We start from the raw sequence: 19,586 nt of genomic DNA on the forward strand, positions 1-19,586 counted from the left end.
GCACCTCTGACATTAAAAGTAGAGCACAGTCATTTGATAGCCTTATCCTTTATGAATTTGCCTAATTCTCTTTTAAATCCATCCTGGTTGGTGGCCATCACTAATTCTTACGGGAGCACTTTGTGAAGTACTTTCTTTGGTCCGTCCTGAATCTTCCAACATTGGGCTTAATTGGGGGGCCTAGGGTTCTAGTATTAGGAAAATGGAAGAAACAAACATCACTCTGTCTACTTCCTCTACACCACGCAAAATCTTATACACCTCTATCATGTCCCCTCTCACTCATCTTATTAAAAATATATATATCCAAAATGCTGTGATTTTTTTCACATAGATGAGTTGTCCCACTTTACCCTGAATCTCATTTGTTGTGCATTGAGTCATTTTTAGAATATCCTCCTGAAGCTCCCCATAGCTTGCTTAGAATGTCAGCATTCTGAATACTTGGGTTTATCCACAAGCTTAGCTACTCCACAATTCACCCTTGACTCTAGATCATTTATGAAGACATTAAATAGTATCAGCCTCAATGTAAGTCCTTGGTGGACCCTACTTCTTACTTCCTTCATTTGTGGAGACGGTTCACGGTATTTATTTGAATGCAACATTTCCTGGCCTTTAACCGGTTACCATTCCAGAAGAGGAACTGAATCTTGAATATATATTTTTCTAGAATCCTTGATCTCAAAAGTCAGGCTGGATAAATCCCTACACTGATTAATCATTCAAATGTTTATTATTTTAATTGTTACTAGGAAACAGGAATATCATGAAAAATCTGTGGCAGACATAACCCATTTGGTGAACGGTTAAATATTGCAGTGGATCTGTCTATCATCTATCTATCTATCTATCTATCTATCTATCTATCTATCTATCTATCTATATCTATCTATCTATCTATCATCTATCATCTATCTATCTATCTATCTATCTATCTATCTATCTATCTATCTATCTATCTATCTATCTATCATCTATCTCCATCTATCTATCTATCTATCTATCTATCTATCTATCTATCTATCTATCTATCTATCTATCTATCTAATCATCTATCTATCTATCTATATCATCTATCTATCATCTATCTATCTATCTATCTATCTATCTATCTATCTATCTATCATCTATCTATCTATCTATCTATCATCTATCTTTCTATATCTATCAGTTTATGCAAGTGTCTATATATACATATATACCCTCACATGCACAAACACTGAATCCCTTGATTTTTAGAAGAAACAATGGGATTGAGAAGAAGTGAAATGGGGTGAAGAACAGTGATTGTGTTTTTCTCATTCTTGATAACCCCAATTTTTCTCTTGCTGTATCAGCACATGTATTGTTTCTTATCTAATCTTAATTGCTTTATATACACAATTATTACTTTTAATGGAAAGTCAATGAAAGGATAAAAAAAACATTTCTTAGCATACCTGATTGTGTTGATTGTGGTTGAGTACTAGGCTACAGGGAATGACAATGCAAGCCAATAAGGTGTTTTCATTTTTTTTGGGGGGGGGGGGCATCCGTGGTATAAAAGCAAGGGCTGAAAAGTGAGACTTCAGACCAACTTCTTCTGAGGTCTACTAAGCTCATCAGGTGTTGTCGTGGGAGAAATCAAGCATCATGAAGTGGGTGCTCCTGGTTCTGGCTTGCTTCCAGCTGTCAGATGGACTAGTCAAGTGAGTGTTCTTACTCAGTTTAATACTATATATGAAACAGAACAGCATAGAGACCAATAAGATGCAAAAATTGTTCACTTGCTAATCAGGTAGCATTAGAATTTTTGAACTTTCATGGTATAAGTCAGGAGTAAGGTAAAATTATATAGCACAGAGAATTAGATGAGAGTACAGGGATGAGTGAAGATGTGAGAATATTTTTCTCCACATGGTAAGGAGGAGCCATGTATAAAGGGTGTTTCATGCAATAATACTCACATATTCAGTAAACCTAATTTCTTCAGTTTGTTGAATGTGCATCCTACCATCAATTGCCATAGAAAAACAACAAGTGGGCAAGGGGCAGTCTCAGTGCAGCAACAGAAACAAATATGGTGGTGGTTCTTTGCCATCCAAGTTGTGTGGGGTCCTTGAATGGCAAGTATCACTCTATTAATTATATATCTATGCTCTGCTTTTTAATTCCATATAGCGTCCTTCTGAAGAAGGGCAAGTCTATCCGAGAGGTGATGAAGGAGAAGGGTGTGCTGGAAGATTACCTGAAGAACCACAAACTTGACCCAGCCAAAAAGTACATATTCAATGAGTACAATGTTGCTTATGAACCAATGGCGTACATGGATGTGAGTCTCCCATCCTTTCTGAGTTGACTTGTCTTTGTATCTTTGATGTTCTCTTTAACAAGCCTATATTTTTCCTCACTACAGCAGAATGTTATTAGCCTGAGAAACCACATGGAATGTAGCATTCCTTTTAAGGATGCATGAGTATTTCTAGGCTCAACCCTCATAACAGTTCAAGCCTTTTTGTGAGTGCTGGGCCTGAGTGCTCACAAAAGACTTATAAGCACTCAAAATGTGCACCATTGCCTCCCCCTACCTCAGTGTGTGTAACTTACCTTTGGACCAGAGGAAGAAGGCAGAAGGAGAAGAGTTGACAGTGGGCCCTGTGGAGACCCAGCAGCATGAGATTCCACAATGATATAAGGCTGGAGAACTACCTAAGCATAGAAAAGATGCTATTTGCACAATTTCTGCTGGGAAGAATCCCCACTGCATGATGGAGAAACCACTGGTTGCTGCCGTTGCTGATTATCTTCTTCCATCCATGGTCAAAAGCTCAATCCTTTAGAGAAGGGGGAAATGGCTGAGGTGGTGGTGAAGCTATCTGAGACTCCATTCACCCTGCATGTAGTAGGCTATGAGCAGTGTCCTTGCCTCAGTCCTGTCTGAGGGCTTTCAAACCCCCCTATTTGAGTGATCACAACATCCCAATGTGTAAATGTCAATGTATGTGTGTCTTTTGAGAAATCCTAAGCCTTGGGAAATCGATCAGGTTGGGAGCTTTGAAAATTCACAGAATCACTCATTCCATGCAAATCACAGAGCTAAGTTCATGCCAGAATTCTTATGGAATTCACATTGTGATATATTTTCTTCCCAGGCTTCTTACTATGGAGAAATCAGCATTGGAACACCACCTCAGAATTTCCTGGTGCTGTTTGACACTGGCTCTTCAAACTTGTGGGTGCCTTCTGTCTACTGCAACAGCCAGGCGTGCAGTAAGTCACCAATCCCCAACTGTTCAAAAGCTAGCTTTATTCATAAAAGGTAAAGGTAAAGGTACCCCTGTCCATTAGGTCCAGTTGCGGACGACTCTAGGGTTGCGGTGTTTATCTCACTCTATAGGCCAAGGAGCTGGCGTTTGTCCGCAAACAGCTTCCAGGTCATGTGGCCAGCATGACTAAGCTTCTTCTGGCAAACCAGAGCAGCGCATGGAAACGCCATTTACCTTCCCACCGGAGCAGTACCTATTTATCTACTTGCACTTTGATGTGCTTTCGAACTGCTAGGTTGGCAGGAGCAGGGACTGAGCAAATGGAGCTCACCCCCATTGTGGGGATTTGAACCGCCAGCCTTCTGATGGGCAAGCCCTAGGCTCTGTGCTTTAGACCACAGTACCACCTGCATCCAGCTTTATTCATAGCTACAGCTAAGCCAGCTGTGGTGTGATGGAATACAGACAGAGCTTCAACAGAGCCTTGCTGCAAACTGAATTTCTGTTATCCATGATGCCAATCAAAGGCTTTTCTAACTGTACTACTTCTGCTGATCCTGTGCAACATTTAGGGTATATCCTATGGAAGCTTTCAGCCTTTTATTATATTTCTCCCCACAGCTGGTCATTCTAGATTCAATCCCAGCCAGTCCTCCACCTACTCCACCAATGGACAGACCTTCTCCCTGCAGTATGGTAGTGGTAACCTTGATGGATTTTTTGGCTTTGACACCATGAGAGTAAGTGTCACTTGGTCTTTTTTTGGGGTGTGTGTGTGTGAACTAGTCTAATGCTACCAATGAATCACCGTCGAGTGAATCTGCTAATGTAGGGGTGGGGAACCATTCCTCTTAGCCATCATTGTCATGGTCCGGTCTAGGGGCGATTGAAGTCCCGGCTGAGGACGTTGGGACCGGGGGCAAGATGGCGGGGTGGGAGCAGGAACGAGAGTCCAGAAGCCAGGGGTCTGAGGGTCAGGAAGCAGGGAGTCACAAAGTCAAGGGTCCAAGGGTTGAGGAGCAAGGAGTCACAAAGTCAAGGGTCCGAGGATCAGGAAGCAAGAAGCCAAACGCAGCAAGGCAGGAAATGTGTTGTTGTGGCAAAGAGCCAAAGGGAAATGCTGACCTTATATCCCTTACTGGCTCTTGCCACCAGGTGCAGCGAGTTACCAAGCGGCCTCACCTGTGCGGCCGCACCTTGCCTCTCCAGAACAAACTTAGGAAGGCCCCAGTCCTGTGAAGCCCTACTGGTCACAGGGCCTGGCTCCTGCACGCACTCCTGACAATCATAAGCTAAGGGATGATTCAGGGATGATGGGAATTGTGGTCCAACAGTATCTGAAGGGCACCATGTTGGCTACCTCTGTTCTAGAAGCTCAAAAGCAGGGAACTAAGATGGTGGATGCCCTCTTCTGACAATTTATAATTCTTTTCATTCCTATCCTATCTATGAATTTTACGGTGACACTTTCACTTTGTTTCCTTTAGCTCCAGAACATTGTTGTCACTAAGCAAGAATTCGGCCTGAGTGAAAATGAACCTGGCTCCAACTTCGTTTATGCCCAGTTTGATGGCATCCTGGGGATGGCATATCCTTCTCTTGCAGTCGGGGGTGCTACAACGGCCTTAGAGGGGATGTTGCAGCAAAACTTGCTTTCACAGCCAATCTTCAGCTTCTATCTGAGCTCGTAAGAAAAAGAAGCCATTTTCCCTTTAGCTTTAATGTCCCACACTCCTTTGCTTTTCATACATCATAGCATAAATATAAATGGGTTGGATCTAGAATAAATTAATCGTGCTTTACTGCCACAGAAATAGATGAGATTTCAGATGGTCATGAAGGGATGGAATTTTCTGAAAATCAGCATTAAGCTTCTCCACACATAATTTTTCTAACTTCCTTCTCACTCCATGATTTTGATGAGAAGTAAGTTATTTCCCTGTGTGCTTCTGCTATAAATACAAACACTTCTCAAATGTTATATGCATGTTGATACACATTATTGTATGTGTTAATGTTAATATTATGCATAGATTATATCCACTCCAGGTTACCTAAAGTAATCAGCAAAAAAATCATACGTACAACAATGTACATGGCTGTAGAAAAATACATATATATTAATACTTATAAAATTATAGCGCAGAAACAACATATTGCATGGACTTGACTCTCACACATATACATATTTTGGGGTATAATTTTGCATGAAATATTGTATACAGTCAGCCACTTTAAAAACCCAACATTGCACAAGAAATTAATATTAACAGTACTGTACTCTCACTGTACTGCGTATATATCTCAGATCCTTAATTTTCCTTGAAGGGAATTTTGCATTTATACAATCCAAATGAGGGCCACCGCTTTACACAATGTTCTTTGCTTTAAACATTCCAGAACAAATTATGAATGCCTAATCCTTTCTTTTTGTTTGTAGCCAACCAAGCTCTCAGTATGGTGGTGAGGTTGTCTTTGGAGGTGTAGACACTCGACTGTACTCCGGAGAGATCTATTGGGCTCCAGTCACCCAAGAACTTTATTGGCAGATTGGAATTCAAGAGTGAGTTGAAATTGTGAAAAAAATAATTCAAGAGCATTGGAGATTTCCCATAAATATCAGTATAGTGCTGTGCTTTTGAACTCATGGCGACACCTTCTTGGATTTGAGCCAGACTCTTCTAGAAGGAATGCAGATATAAACTGAAACTTATACATTGTTTCTCAAAGCATCATAGAGATTTCACCAAAGTAAAGGACTGCACTGTCACTTTATGTTCAATAATATTCAGACTGCAGTGGATTAAAATTGAAGTCAGATGTGGCTTTGCTCATGAGTCTACATCTATGTATTATTATGTCATCTGTGTATTCAGCATTTCCTCTCTGGGTTCTGCATGAACTACCTACACATAGCTACAATCTAAAGTCCACTGATGTCCCTAGGGAAGATTATTTCTTGAATATGTAAAATTGGACTGCAAGCCTAGATGTGTTGCATGCCACGAGCTTCTTAGGCTAGGAACTGAGCCTGAGCCCATGCCCCATGGTTTCTTTATCTCATGGAGGTGTTGATTGGAGGATTAATAGTGCCAAGGAGGTGAACGGCATATAGCACTGTGTGGGAATTTATATTTATAACTTATATCCTCCCCTTCTATATCAAGAGGGCAGCTCGCAAGGATTTAAAATATCTTACCATATTATACAAACCTAAGTGTTATCATCACGCTGCAATTCCCTCAGCTGCAGGTGGTGCTGTGAACTGCAGAATCATGAGAGGCAGTGGATGGGCAGCCCAGGCAAGCCACGGAGGGACAGCCCAAACAGTCCAGGGCAGCCCCTCAGCTGTTCTGTCTCCTCTGCCTGCCAGCATCCAGATCCTTAGACTGGCTGACACTGTTACTGCCCACCATCCTGCTTCATGGTTGGCCTTGGAATCTGCTGCTGCCATGGCTGATCCTCATGAAGAGTGGCAGAATGAGCAGCACAAGAAGGGAAAAGGTGGCTGGTTGGCACCATGAAATGGAAAGGGAAGCAGTGGATGGCTTTGGCAAGGGTGGTTGGGGGAGGTTGGGTGAATGTAGATGAGGTTGGTAAGTGAAGTGAGCCCCTAGTACAGCCCCTAGTAAAACATTGTTATACAACTTACATTATATTAGATTTCAGGACAATCCATATCATGTTATGGTATAGTTATGCATTGACTGAGTACTAATCTATAGGAAAGCTATGATACACAAATGACAAACTAGGAAGACTGCAGGTAAGACTGGCTTGTTAAGAGTCAGCATGAGGTTTGCATCAGTATCAGCAACAAATCAATCCACTCTTTTTGGTGCTTAGAGAAGCACATGGCACCTCCTGGTCCTCCAATATCAGAACAGAAGGCAGTGAAAGGGAGGCATGAGCTTCACAGTAATAAATCTTTTTAAAGAAATTTAGTGCCCAGCAAGGACTTAATACATTTTTTTGCAGAGGATATAGGCAAGACTGCACGTGAGAGGTATGGTGGGATTTTCAATGTGTTCCCTGTTCTTAGGTTTTCTATTGGGGGAAGAGCTACTGGATGGTGCAGCCAAGGTTGCCAAGCTATTGTGGACACTGGGACATCCCTCCTCACCGTTCCTCAGCAGTACATAGCGAGTTTTGTGCAGGCTGTGGGTGCTCAGCAAAATCAGTACGGAGAGGTAGGTGAAATTACATAAACACAGGAAGCAGGGTGATGTGGGATATAGCTGGCATATGCACAGTTTGTGTGGATGGCCTCAAAGTCACCAAGAATCCTGCCATTATAGAATTGTAATTGATGCCTACGGAATGACTACATCTCAGTTCCATGCAGTCCTAGCTGTCCTCCTATAGGAGATTAACCCGTCATTGCATTCTTCCTTCACAGTATGCGGTTGCTTGCAGCAATGTTCAGAATTTGCCCACCATCTCCTTCAACATCAATGGGGTTTCCTTCCCTCTGCCCCCCACTGCCTACATCCTCAATGTAAGTTTTAGAGATCTGGACATCATTAACTCATTTGTTTTCTTTTAGCATAAGAACCAATAGAAAGAATTAGAACTTAAGGTTCGGGACAGGAGAAGAAAGATAGGGCTTTCTCTTGAGTGCCATCTGTCTTTATAATAACTGGGCTAGCATCTTTATGGATCCTACTCACTTTCCCTTTCCCCCTTTCTATTTATTGCTTTACAGAACAATGGCTACTGCACAGTTGGGATTGAGCCTACCTATCTGCCTTCCCAAAATGGACAGCCTCTCTGGATCCTGGGAGATGTCTTCCTCAGGAAGTACTATTCCGTCTATGACATGGGCAACAACAGGATTGGCTTTGCAGCTGCTGCCTAAGCTTCTTTGCTATTATACCTGAGTTGTATCTATTACAATGCCTTTCTTTTAAGATTCTTACTGAGATGAAAGGGGTAGTTTAAATGCTTGCCCTTATCTCTGTTACAATTTCTTTCTTTCCCTTTAAGCTTGTCTTGGACCATTCTCCTTGAACTATCTGCACTCTGGGGCCCTGGGTTTTTTCTTTCTTGAATCACTGGCTGCTGTTATAATGATGTTTGTGGCAGATTGGATAATAAATGGTCAAACCTGAGATATTCGTGCTCAAGTCTGCTCAGCTACTGTTCTGCTATTTACAGAGGGCATTAAAGAGGAGCACTCTTAGCTGGAATCTGTATACCTGGAATAAATCTTAGGCTAAATAACGGTAGCTCCTTTAAATGATGCTGGCAGCCTCAGCTCACTGTTAATGTTTTGGAAGGGAGCAATGGCAAATGTTGCTCAGGAAGCCTCTTGTTATGGCAGCATTGCTCTTGGATCCACAGATAAATGACACAGGGGACTGCTCAAGGCCATCCAGTCCACCCCACCAAAGACAGAGCCATCCATCCACACCACCTCCATAGGTAAATAGATGCTCTCAAGAGACAAGACCACAGTGTTTCCCAAAAAGAAGTCAGGTACACAGCAGGAGAGTCTTACCGACCAGTATGCATTCAGATTACCCATACACAGGACCCAAGCATGAACGTACACACGCACACAAACACACCTGTCCTGTTATATTGACTCCTTTCCTTGAGCCAAGCTGTTCCTTATTCATGCACAAAACCTCTCTGGGGATTTGAAATAGTGTGCTATCCCTGTATGCTCTACCCTGCCTTACTTCTGTGCCGTTCACACGTGTTTCTGAAGCAAGAGAACATAATGCAGTTTTCTAACCAAGAGTGGGAGGGGAAGTGGCAGAAGGCCAGGGACCCATTGCCAAAGCCCCCTGGCACTGCCTCATAAATAAACAGGCTCAGGTGTAATGCCACCATGCTAGTGAGACATTACAATTTATCAATTCACAATGATATTACTACCTAGGGCATTTCCCCACCAGAGCAGCATTGCTGAACCCTATGTTTCAGCAACATGAATCGTTGTAAGCTATTTAACAGATAGCTCACATGTGAGTTCCCTGCTTCAAGCAATATCTATTTCCTCCCAGCGCTGGCCATGTTTTAATAACTGGTTTTTCTAAGTAGTAATTATGCTACCTACACATATTTCCTAATGAGCCCAATGGAGATTATTTCCTACTAAGCTTATGATTATAGCCTGATTCTTCCCATGTTTTACTCTGAAATAAGTTCCATCCACAGGACTCCTTCCCAAGTAGGTAAAGAATTTCAGTTTCCCCTCTTCAGATAAAAAGTTCAACACACACAGCAATTGCTGGATTGGGAGCTGTAGGTATAAATACACATGTGAGAATCAATACCCTGCAGCACATTGCTTTCAATGCACACACTTCCCCATTCCTACATTAGATGGGGATGCCCATTCATATGCACATCTGAATTTGCACCCTTTAAAAAGTCATGAACAGCAACCCATTGCTTGTGTTCTCGGTCTCTCGCAAGTAATATGTGTGCGGAAATGTATTTAGCTTAGCAGATCCCCCTTGTTGGATTGCATTGGCAACTTGCAGACTCACTCAGCCCACACAGAAAGATACGTGATGGTGCATTGCAATATTGCCACCTAGTGGGCCTTGATCTAGTTGACCAGAACATAAGGGCAGTGGCTCACCTAAGCCAGTGTATTGTTCTCACAGTGCCCAACCAGATACCCATGGGAAGATGCAAACAGGAACTGAGCATGACACAATTCTCCCTTTCAGGGATGTTCAGAAGCAAAGCAGAGCCATCCTGCCTAGTAGTCATTGTTAGTCCCATCCTCTGTGAATTTGTCTAATCCTCTTTTAAAGCCATCCATGTTGGTGGTCATCACTGCCTCATGTGGGAGGGAGTTCCAGAGTTTAACAATACACTGCATGAAGAAGTATTTTATTCTCTCTGTCCTGAATCTTCTAACATTCAGCTTCATTTTATGTCCCTGAGTACTGGTGTTACAAGAGAGTGAGCTAAACTTTTCTCTAACCACTTTCTTCATACCACACACAATTTTATAAACTTTTATCATGTCACATCTTGCATGCCTTTTCCCTAACCTAAAAAGCCCCAAATGCTGTAGCTTTAAAGAGCGGGTTTTTGTGGGCAAAGCTGCAGGGCAAAAAATAGCCACTGAACTTTAAAGTGTGGACCTGTGTCTAGAAAGCGCAGGGCCAAATGTTAAGTGTCAATAAGCTCTTACATCTCACACCCCTTTTTTGGCATATATCTTGAATATGGTGTAGTAGATACTGCAACAACCATTCTTTGGGAACCATAGGCTAACCTGATACACATTCATTTTAAAAAATGTACCCCACAAAACCAGCTAATTTACCGGTAGGTTCTCGCGATAGTTGTCTCAGTGGTGGTGGTGTGTGGATAGGCTACTGTGAGAATAGGACGCTAGACTTAACGGACCATTGGCCTGATCCAGCAGACACTTTGAAATATACTCGGAGTTGAGTGTGAATTTCATGCTCTTTATTCAGCTCGTAGTAGCAATGAATGAACCTTTCCCCAAAACGTCTAGCTATATATACATTATTTACACAATGGGCCCCGTGTGACTGGCTGATTCTGGGCTGCTCCTGTAGGCCAATCAGGTTGTGGATTCACTTCCTCCAGAAGCCTGATTGGCTGCTCCTGCAGGCCAATCAGGTTGCTGATTCACTTCACCCAGGAGCCTGATTGGCTGCTCCTGCATGTGCTGGGCCCAGGGGTAACCCATGAAACGCGGTCCAGGACCGGTCCAGAATCTGAAGGTTCCGCTGGGAGTCAGTCCGATAGGGCCAAGGCAGAACACGAGGCAGGAAACCAGGCAAGGACAGGTACAGGATCTCAGGCAGGATCTAGCATGCAGCAATGTTGCTCCCGCAACCTGGGGCGGGGTCCGGCAGCCTTTTATCTTTGTCGGGGTAGCTGCCGGTCCTGATCCCCCGGCCACTCACCTCCCTGTTTCGCTGGAAGGCGAGCACTCCTCCTGCGAGTACTCAGGTCTCTCCTTCTCTCAAACCTTAGTCTCTGCAGCTCGAAAGACGCCAGTGGGTTACTAGACCCAGGGGCCGCCTCAGCCTCCCCTGGAGCAGCTGTAGTGGAGCAGCTGTAAGTGATGACCCAGCTGAAGGCAACAAGGTAATCCTGAGTTCTAGTGCAAGCTCAGGCCCCTGACTCGGCCCAGCTGGTGTTTGTTGCAGGAGAACCTGTGCAGACTGGGACTCTTCAGGATCAGGCCCCAGACTTGGTTCAGATGATGCCTGAGGCAAAGGATCCAATGCAGACTGAGTCTCCTCTGGTTCCGAGTCTGAGCCCCAGGCCATCACACTGCAGGCCAATCAGGTCACTGATTCACTTCCACCTGGAGCTGGATTGGGTGGCTCCTGCGGACCAATCAGACTGCTGCATTCTGGATCCTATTGTTCTAGGATTCAGCTCAGTAAATAGCACACTTCTTATGTTATTATGGGGATGAGGGAAGCAACTGGCTAGTATTACTACTAGGTGGTGAGCAGGAAGGTATCATTCACATTTTGAGAGCCAGACCACCTCTGAGAGCCAGACCACCATTGAATCCTAGAGGTCAAAATAGGCTCCAGGATTGAACCCTGATTCAGATTAAGCACAGATAACAACAACTGCTATTATTTAAGCAACTGATTCCCCATTAGGCACACACCACCTCTTTTCTTCCAACTTTTGGTGTATTATTATTTCCTACTATTAGCTGGTTGGCAATATAACTGTGAGGTCTCCCACAAATCTCTGGAATGTCTCCATCCCTCACTTGAGAGGCGAGCCATGGATTTAAACAACACTGAGTCACACTTTAGGGTTTCAAAGCTTCTCCAGGTGTCTCAGTTACTGGCACGGGTAGGCATTCATGTACCTTTGATGCTTTTGAAGTTTATCACAGGCCTATAGAGGTTGCCACACCTGTTCATTAGTCCTTTCCTTCATCCATACATGTGAATGATGTCCACAACTTTATTGCAACACATATGTAACTCATGATAGGAGAATTTGTTGAAATGGGCTGTTAGAGAGGAGAGGATATGCTCCATAACACAGGAATTTACCACAGGGATGAGATATGCTTTCATACATCCACCTAATTGCTAGCATTGAATTGCTAGCTGATCTGAGATCCTTGCTTATAGGGACACAATGATAATTCTGTCTTTTTGCTGAGATGTTGTGGCTGGACTATACAGTGGTACCTCTGGTTGCGTACTTAATTTGTTCCCAAGATCCGTTCTTAACCCGAAACTGTTCTTAACCTGAAGACCACTTTAGCTAATGGGGCCTCCTGCTGCCGCCGTGCAATTTCTGTTCTCATCCTGAAGCAAAGATCTTAACCCGAGGTATTATTTCTGGGTTAGTGGAGTCTGTAACCTGAAGTGTATGTAACCTGAAGCGTATGTAACCCAAGGTGCCACTGTATACAGCTGTCTACCATTGTTATGAGGGCTAAATCAATCTGTGAATGAATTTGAGTTGACTAAATCGCACATATAAATAAAAACGGTAGTTCTGAAGGTGTGTGTTTCCAGGGGGGAATACTTCACTTGTTTTTAGATGATGTGAATATATGCTCCATATAGTGTGATGGAGAAGACAGAATGCATCTTCTATGGTGTCTTTAACCTACAGTGTGTGTGTGTGTGTGTGTGTGTGTGTGTGTGTGTCTGTCTATCTAGTTTTAAAATAACTTGCCATCCAATTAATACATAACACTTTTAAAGCAGTTAAAATGCTTTAAATAGATTACTCTAACTGAAAGATTATATAATTGAGTCCTAATGGTTATACATTGTCATTCACTGTGCATCATTGTAATTAGAAGCACCACTTCTTATAATCAACGGCTCAGTAACAATTTTGGAATGTTAATGCTGTGGTTACTCATTCATGATACTCGTCTTAAGGAAATTATCTTCCTGTCTTTTTTGGTTCCCACGAACAAGGCAAAATCACAACAATCTGCCCCTCTTAGTTGCTCCCAGTACCTCCTCTAGTGGTACAAATGCCATGCCAAGAGACCTGTGCTGTGCTGTGCTGTGAGGCCCAGCTGGCCAGCTGATGACAGGTGAGTAGCTATGCCCAGTTGTCAAATTGGGGGCTATAAAAAAGTTAAGGATCTGGCCTGTAACCACATCAAGCCCCCCAACCTTGATCTAAACAATTGCCATTCTGTGGCCATGATTTTAGATAGAGTGTACTTGTAAATGCTGATAGGATTGGCACATTTGATCTCTTCCCAACTCTTGAAAGAACTTCTCGAGAGAAAATATTATAAATATATATTATATGAACAGTTTGCATTCTCACCTTTTCCTGTGCAATTTATATCAACTCATTCTGAACTCATGTATTTCAGCCTCAGGGTTATAAGCAGATATTTCTTGGAGAAAGGAAAGTTTTCCACTACCCTATTGGTGTATAATGATTAGAGTGTTGGACTAGGACCTGAAAAATCAGGGTTCAAATCCTCACTCAGCCATGAAACTCACTGAGTCTCAGTGTAACCTACCTCATAGGGTTGTTGTGTGCTTCAAATGAGGACCATGTATGTCACATTGCGCTCCTAAGAGAAAGATGTGGGATATAAAAGCAATAAATAAGCAAGTAAATAAAAACTCTAGGGCACCTTGTCCTTTCTCTCTTCAATTAGATCTCATATTTAAAATTAGGGAGCATCTGTTCTGATCAGCAGTCTGTGCTTTGGGGAGCTTTTGTGTTGACAATCATCTCCAAATTGCTTGGGAGTGGCAACATATTATCTTTTAAAGCATTAGTTTTTATAAAGTTATCTCATTTCAGTTACAGTGTTTCTTAAGCTGCCGTTTTCAAGTCGTGTAACATTCATTTAACAGCATCTCATTCACGACAGGGTGGATAATTGAGAGAAAACGAACGCGTAAAGAACACGCAAAACCGCGGGCGCCTGCCTACCGCCGACCCTGCGTGGGCGCTCCCAGGAATTGTTTTGAGAACGAGCGCGATTCCGCTTGGGAGAGGACCTCTCGGGAACTACATTTCCCGGCAGGCTACGCAAAAGGGGGCGTGGCCAGCCATGGTTGAGTGCTGCCCTCTCTTGGGTACATCTAGGAAGTTGAAGAGCGAGAAGGTGACAGTAAATGAGGGGGAGGGAGAGCTGTCCGTAAGGGGTCCTGGGGGGGGGGTGAAAGCACCCCTGGCAGCGCACAGGAGAGGATTGCAACAGCTGGAACTACCTGGTGCCAAGAGAAAAGCCAGAGGAGAGCGGCGGGACAAGCAGAGGGCACCCAAGTTGAGCCGAGTTGGCCAAGTGGCTGGGGAAGTGGCGTGTTTTTCTCCCCCTCCCCTCCAGTGGCTGCGCAGCCGACTCTGACCTTCACGGGAGGGTAAGTACGCCGAGAGCGGGCAGACTCGGGACGCGCGTGCCACTTACAGGCAAAAAAAGCTACAATCTCCAGAGGCGCCGTCTGGGGCGGGCGGGCGGGCGTGTGAACTGCCCGCCGAGGTGGCGGCAGCAACACCCGCTGTGTGTGTGCGTTGGGGGTGGGGGATAAAATAAAAAATAATCAGAAATCCCCCGGTTGAGGTGGTTGGTGGGAGCGAGGCGGGAGAACCCTAAAGGACCCAGCGCTCCGTTTCACCGACGAGGCGCGCGAGGTCGCCTTAAAGCGGAGCAGGTGGAAGAGTGAGAAGGTGTCGAAGCGGGGGTCGCGAGTTTGTGTTTAGCCGGAAGGAAAGTGCGGGGGAGGGAGAGGGGGAAAGAGACGCGTCGTGGGATCCAGAAGTTTGTATGCGTAACTTGGGTCGCGGAGAAGGGGAGGCAGGTGCGGGTGGACCGTGGAGGGCAAGCAGCTCTCTCCGCCGTCTCTCCTCCCACCTACTCCTTTGCAAGAGATCAAGCCGGCTTTGGAGCCGTCACAGTGTGCTTGGGTCCCGAGTCGACTCTCGCCACCACCCCGACGGGAGGGGGGACGACGCCGATGACCCATTGCCGGGAACTGTCAATGTGTGTGGGGGGGGGGGAGGAGCGCGGGGGAGGGGAGAGCCGATGGCGGAACCGGAGAAGTCAAGCAGCAAAACAATTGGTGGGGGGGGGGGAGGGAAGGGAGGAGAACCGCTCAACTCCACCCGCTCCAAGGCGGAGAGGGGCTGGCGAAGGGCTGCTCACTTCTGCCCTCCTCTCTCTGCCTTCTCAGCAGCAGCGCCGCCAGCAGCTTAGAGGGGAGCCGCCGGGGGGCCTCTTACGTAACTGCCGCTGCCGAAAGCCGGGAAAGTGCCGGCTGCTCCGAGCGGGGCAGCGGCGGAGTTTGCAAAGTCCGGCGCGGGGGCGGAGTCGGGCTGCGCTGGTTGCTGCGCTCCGTCGGCGCGCGCTGCGCTTGGGCGCGAGAGCCGGGCTTGCCTCGTTCTTGGCGCGAGACGGAAGTTCCCGATGACAAGCGCTGCAAGGCTTCTCATTAGTTTAATGAGCGCTCATTGTTGTTAATTTCCATGTCCCGGGAAGCTCCCACGTGCGCTGTCAGGAGACGGTGGCGCAAAGGGATACCGGGCGCATCCTGCGAGCAGCCACCCAGTCCGCCCGCGGCGCTGTTGTGTAGCCAGGCTGTTTCCGTGTTGGGAAGAGGTGCCTTCACGTGTCTCACCCTGCAGGCCTTGGTCCGAGGCAAGAGGACATCAAGGCCTGTGGCTTCCTCCGGAGTAGGGTTGCCAACTTTCCTTTACTCCCTCTGCTCCATTTCTTCCAGCTGTAGCCCAACCCAGAGAAATAAAATCTCAGGAGCAGGGGTGCCAAATTGAATAAAATATTGGCCCCGCATAACTGATCACAAGACGCGGTTCACACCCACCACTTGAATGGCAATGCTCATCAGCTTTGGGGGGTCCAGCCCCCTCAAATATTTTAGGGGGGCTGAAACGACCTAGGCCCCTAGGAGTTGGCTGCTATGCGCAGGATAGGCTTCACCTGCTTAATTTATAGTCATAGGGCTGCTCTTCACTGGCAGTGGAGAAGGCCCAGTTTAAAAAGTGGAAGAAAGCTTAGTTCAAAATTTAGTTCAGCCAAATAAAATACAGCAAATCTGATAACCAGCACAAGTGTGTTTAGTATATAGGTATTATATAGAATGGGATATGGTACTCTCAGCACATTTCTTTGTCTCATGAAAACTTCAGAATTCTGAAAACTGCTTCTTTTCCTGAATAGTTTTGTAGTGACTTTCTGAACACTTTGAGGGCAAGTGCTCTGAGACCTGGTGACTTTTTTTTCCTTAACGCACATGGTAGGAAACTGAACAGATGGCCAATGTGTGGATATTCCCTCCCCCTCTGTGCTGTTAATTTCCTCTATCATATTTGTTTGCCTTCATGCATGGCTGTCCTCCATCTCCAGCATGGGGGTTTGAGTGGGGCTGCGTTGACAGGTCTTTGCCTGCTTTTTCTCGGGGCCCCTTGCTTTTCTTTCTGTTTACAGATGCTAGATATGCAGGTGACTCTGTATCAGACAAGCGGATCTGGCAAATAATGAGAGTGGTCCGTCCTTCAGAGCTCTTATTCCTTGGATGTAAACTCAAGCTGAGTTTCGTCTCTTGAGTTAGAATCCATAGCATAGACTAGTTTTTAAGTAAGTGGAAGGCTCTGCGGCCTCTGCCTCATCTTAAAAGTGAGATGGGGGATTTTAGGTGACTGAATGTTCATACCTGGGGTCTTTTATAGACAGGGCCTGGATTTGGCAACTCTTACCGGGGCACCTTTATCTTTTTAAGCATTGGCTAGAAGAGGAAAGGTGTTTGCTATCATCTTGCTACAGCAGTAGGAGAAACTGCATTTGATTTCAAAATAAAAGATGACCCAACTATCCTATCAAAATGGCTAGAAAAAGCCACAGACTGAGATTGCCCCCAAAATGTCACATTCCTTGCATAAAGGCTTGAGGCAGATAGTGATGAAATGCTGCTGGTATGAACGGTCTCTCAGTCCACTTTCACACATGCTTTTTGAATTTTTGGCATCTTTAGTGAGAACAGAAAACCTACATTGGTAATAATAATAATAATAAATTTTATTTATACCCCACCCGCCCTGGCCAGAGCCGGGCTCAGGGTGGCTAACACCAGTAAAATTACAATAAAAACATAATAAGAAAAAAAAGCCTGTCTATGCCATTTAGAAGTGCCTCTCTTCCACTTTTTAAAAATTCTGGCAAGAACAGCATTCTCACATGCACACAAAATCAGGCAAGAGAGGCTCAAAGATCCATTTAGTGACATGTGCAACTATGGGTAAAGGAGCCCTTGTCTCAGACTGCCAGTGCCACTTTAAAGATAGCTAGATCCTGAACCCATAATAAGCTCTCTAAACAGCTGTGCCAATGCATCTTACTGAGATGGTGCACCACTCGTTCTTGTCGGCAGGAGCTAGGAAAAAGCACACCATGTGCACTAGGTGATTAATTAGCCAGAAAACACGTGACTGAGGCAACTATTTATTCCCTGTATCAAAGGAGAAATTCCAAACTACTACAAGGGAAAAGGAGCGGTGACTGTAAATGTTGAGTCATTCAGTGATACGTAGTTGGCAGGGCCTGATTTGATATCATAACATAAAAGCTTGCAGTTGCTTTTCAGCTCAAGTGCATAGGAAGCCTAGTAGTATATTTTCAACCCCAGTAGTAAAAGCTATGCAAGGCAATTTCTCTCAAGAGAGAAATTAAAGTTTTCAGCAGATGCCCTGTAAACTACAGGGAAAAGTTTACGGTGCCCACTCCTCTATTCTTCTCTGTATCCTTATCCTCTGCACTGTTCTGCTACTTTCTTTCATTAAAATAAGGAAATAATAACAAAAAGTATGTGTGCACATGCTCATACACAAACACACACATAAATATGTTGCCTCTACACATGTAGACACATATGCTAATAGGCTGGGGAACCTGTGGTCCTCTTGATGTTGTTGGATTCCAGCTCCCATCATCCCCTGCCTGTATGGCCAATGGTCAGGGATGATGGGAGTTTGAATCCAGCCACATCTATAGAACAAGAGGTTCCCCACCCCTCATTTCACACAGAGGGTCCAAAGGTTGGCATTGGCTCATGCATTCTCTTATCCCCTTGCGCCTGGTGATTTCCTCCCTTCTTTCTTGGTTTGAGGCAAACCATACTTTGCTGAACTAGCAAGCCATGGTTTGCCCTTGTTTTGCCACAAAGGATTATAAATTGGGATGGGATCCTGGTTTGCAGGCCAAGCACAAAGAAGCGATGGGGGATGAAGAAACAATTGAGTTGATGGGTCCAGTCTGGCTCCCTCAAACAAAGCCAAATCACGGATAAGCATTATGTTTGAACCATATCTGAACTAGTCATTTATTCAGTGTTCGTAAGTGCAGCTTGTGAGTGTCTGAAAATATGCCTTTCTTTCTGGCTACAATAAGTTAAAAGTGTGTGTCATGCCAGGGAGACTCTCACTACCACCTTCCCCATATTACTTTGTGGTTCATGGGATTGCAGTGTGCCTGGATTGTTCTCCACCGTGGCCTCAGATTGTGGATGAGGCCATCATTTTCCAGCAATGGTCATAGGGATGCATTTACGGTACATTAAAGTAATCATTCCCTCTATTTCCAAAGTTCGGAGCTGAGTGTGGATACAGTCAGAAATTCAAAATGGCACCATCCACATACAGTAGCAGCAGTTTGGGAGGAGCCTCAAGATTTGTAAAAGAACAAAACAAAACAAAAAAATCACCAAGGGAGACCTTCCTTGCCCTCCTCAAGTTTTAAAACAGCCAAATGAGTACTGAGCATGCTTGGATGGACATGGAATGCTGGCTGACTGGTGTGTGTGTGTGTGTGTGTGTGTGTGTGTGAGAGAGAGAGAGAGAGAGAGAGAGAGAGAGAGAGAGAGAGAGACCAGAAAACAGGGGAGCATATGGAATGCATATCCTGGAAAGGGTCATGGTTTGCTGGAACACTAAAGAGGATCATTCCATGCTGCAACATTTTGTTACTTTGGTTATTCTGTGTTACAGTATCAGGGTATCCCTGCTTTGTGATCTATGAAACAGATGCTGTGGTTTCACTATATAACTTATTTAAGAGGTACTAAAGAGAATTTTATATTCATTCCTTGTAAGCACATAAATATAATTTCCATAGTATGTATTAGTGATGCTTTCCAAGTGACATTGGGTGGCTAAAGTCCAGGGATTCTTCTTATCAGCAGGAAGCTGCAGGAGGGTGTGAATCCTAATTTCTTTTTCCCCCTTCCATGTGCCTTTGTTTTCATTCTATAGCAGCATTGCGCATGGTGACGTGCTTGAAATTTGGACTTGGTTTTCCCTTCCTTACCTAAGATTTATGCAACGGACAAAAAGAGCTTGGCTAAGCGCGCCCAC

The 19,586-nt window shown here is 44.7% G+C and overlaps 2 protein-coding genes across 3 annotated transcripts in view; both read left to right on the plus strand.

The window, feature by feature from the left end:
• The first annotated feature begins 1,537 nt into the window (after window positions 1–1,537).
• On the plus strand, window positions 1,538–8,359 carry LOC308587208 (gastricsin-like). Its single transcript, XM_081194587.1, has 9 exons — window positions 1,538–1,691; window positions 2,164–2,314; window positions 3,135–3,252; window positions 3,870–3,988; window positions 4,736–4,935; window positions 5,689–5,811; window positions 7,291–7,438; window positions 7,648–7,746; window positions 7,954–8,359. The coding sequence occupies exons 1-9, from the start codon at window positions 1,636–1,638 to the stop codon at window positions 8,104–8,106; spliced, it is 1,167 nt and encodes a 388-aa protein (XP_081050713.1). The 5' UTR covers window positions 1,538–1,635; the 3' UTR covers window positions 8,107–8,359.
• Window positions 8,360–14,298: 5,939 nt separating this feature from the next.
• The window catches only part of TFEB (transcription factor EB), a 70,107-nt gene continuing 64,819 nt past the window's right edge, over window positions 14,299–19,586 (plus strand). For both annotated transcript variants that reach the window (XM_081195848.1, XM_081195849.1), the window contains exon 1: window positions 14,299–14,587. The gene's annotated coding sequence lies outside the window, so the exon portion shown is untranslated. The remainder of the gene's footprint in view (window positions 14,588–19,586) is intronic.

The sequence above is a fragment of the Podarcis bocagei genome, assembly GCF_964188305.1.
Source record: "Podarcis bocagei genome assembly, chromosome: 5".
NCBI lineage: Eukaryota > Metazoa > Chordata > Lepidosauria > Squamata > Lacertidae > Podarcis > Podarcis bocagei.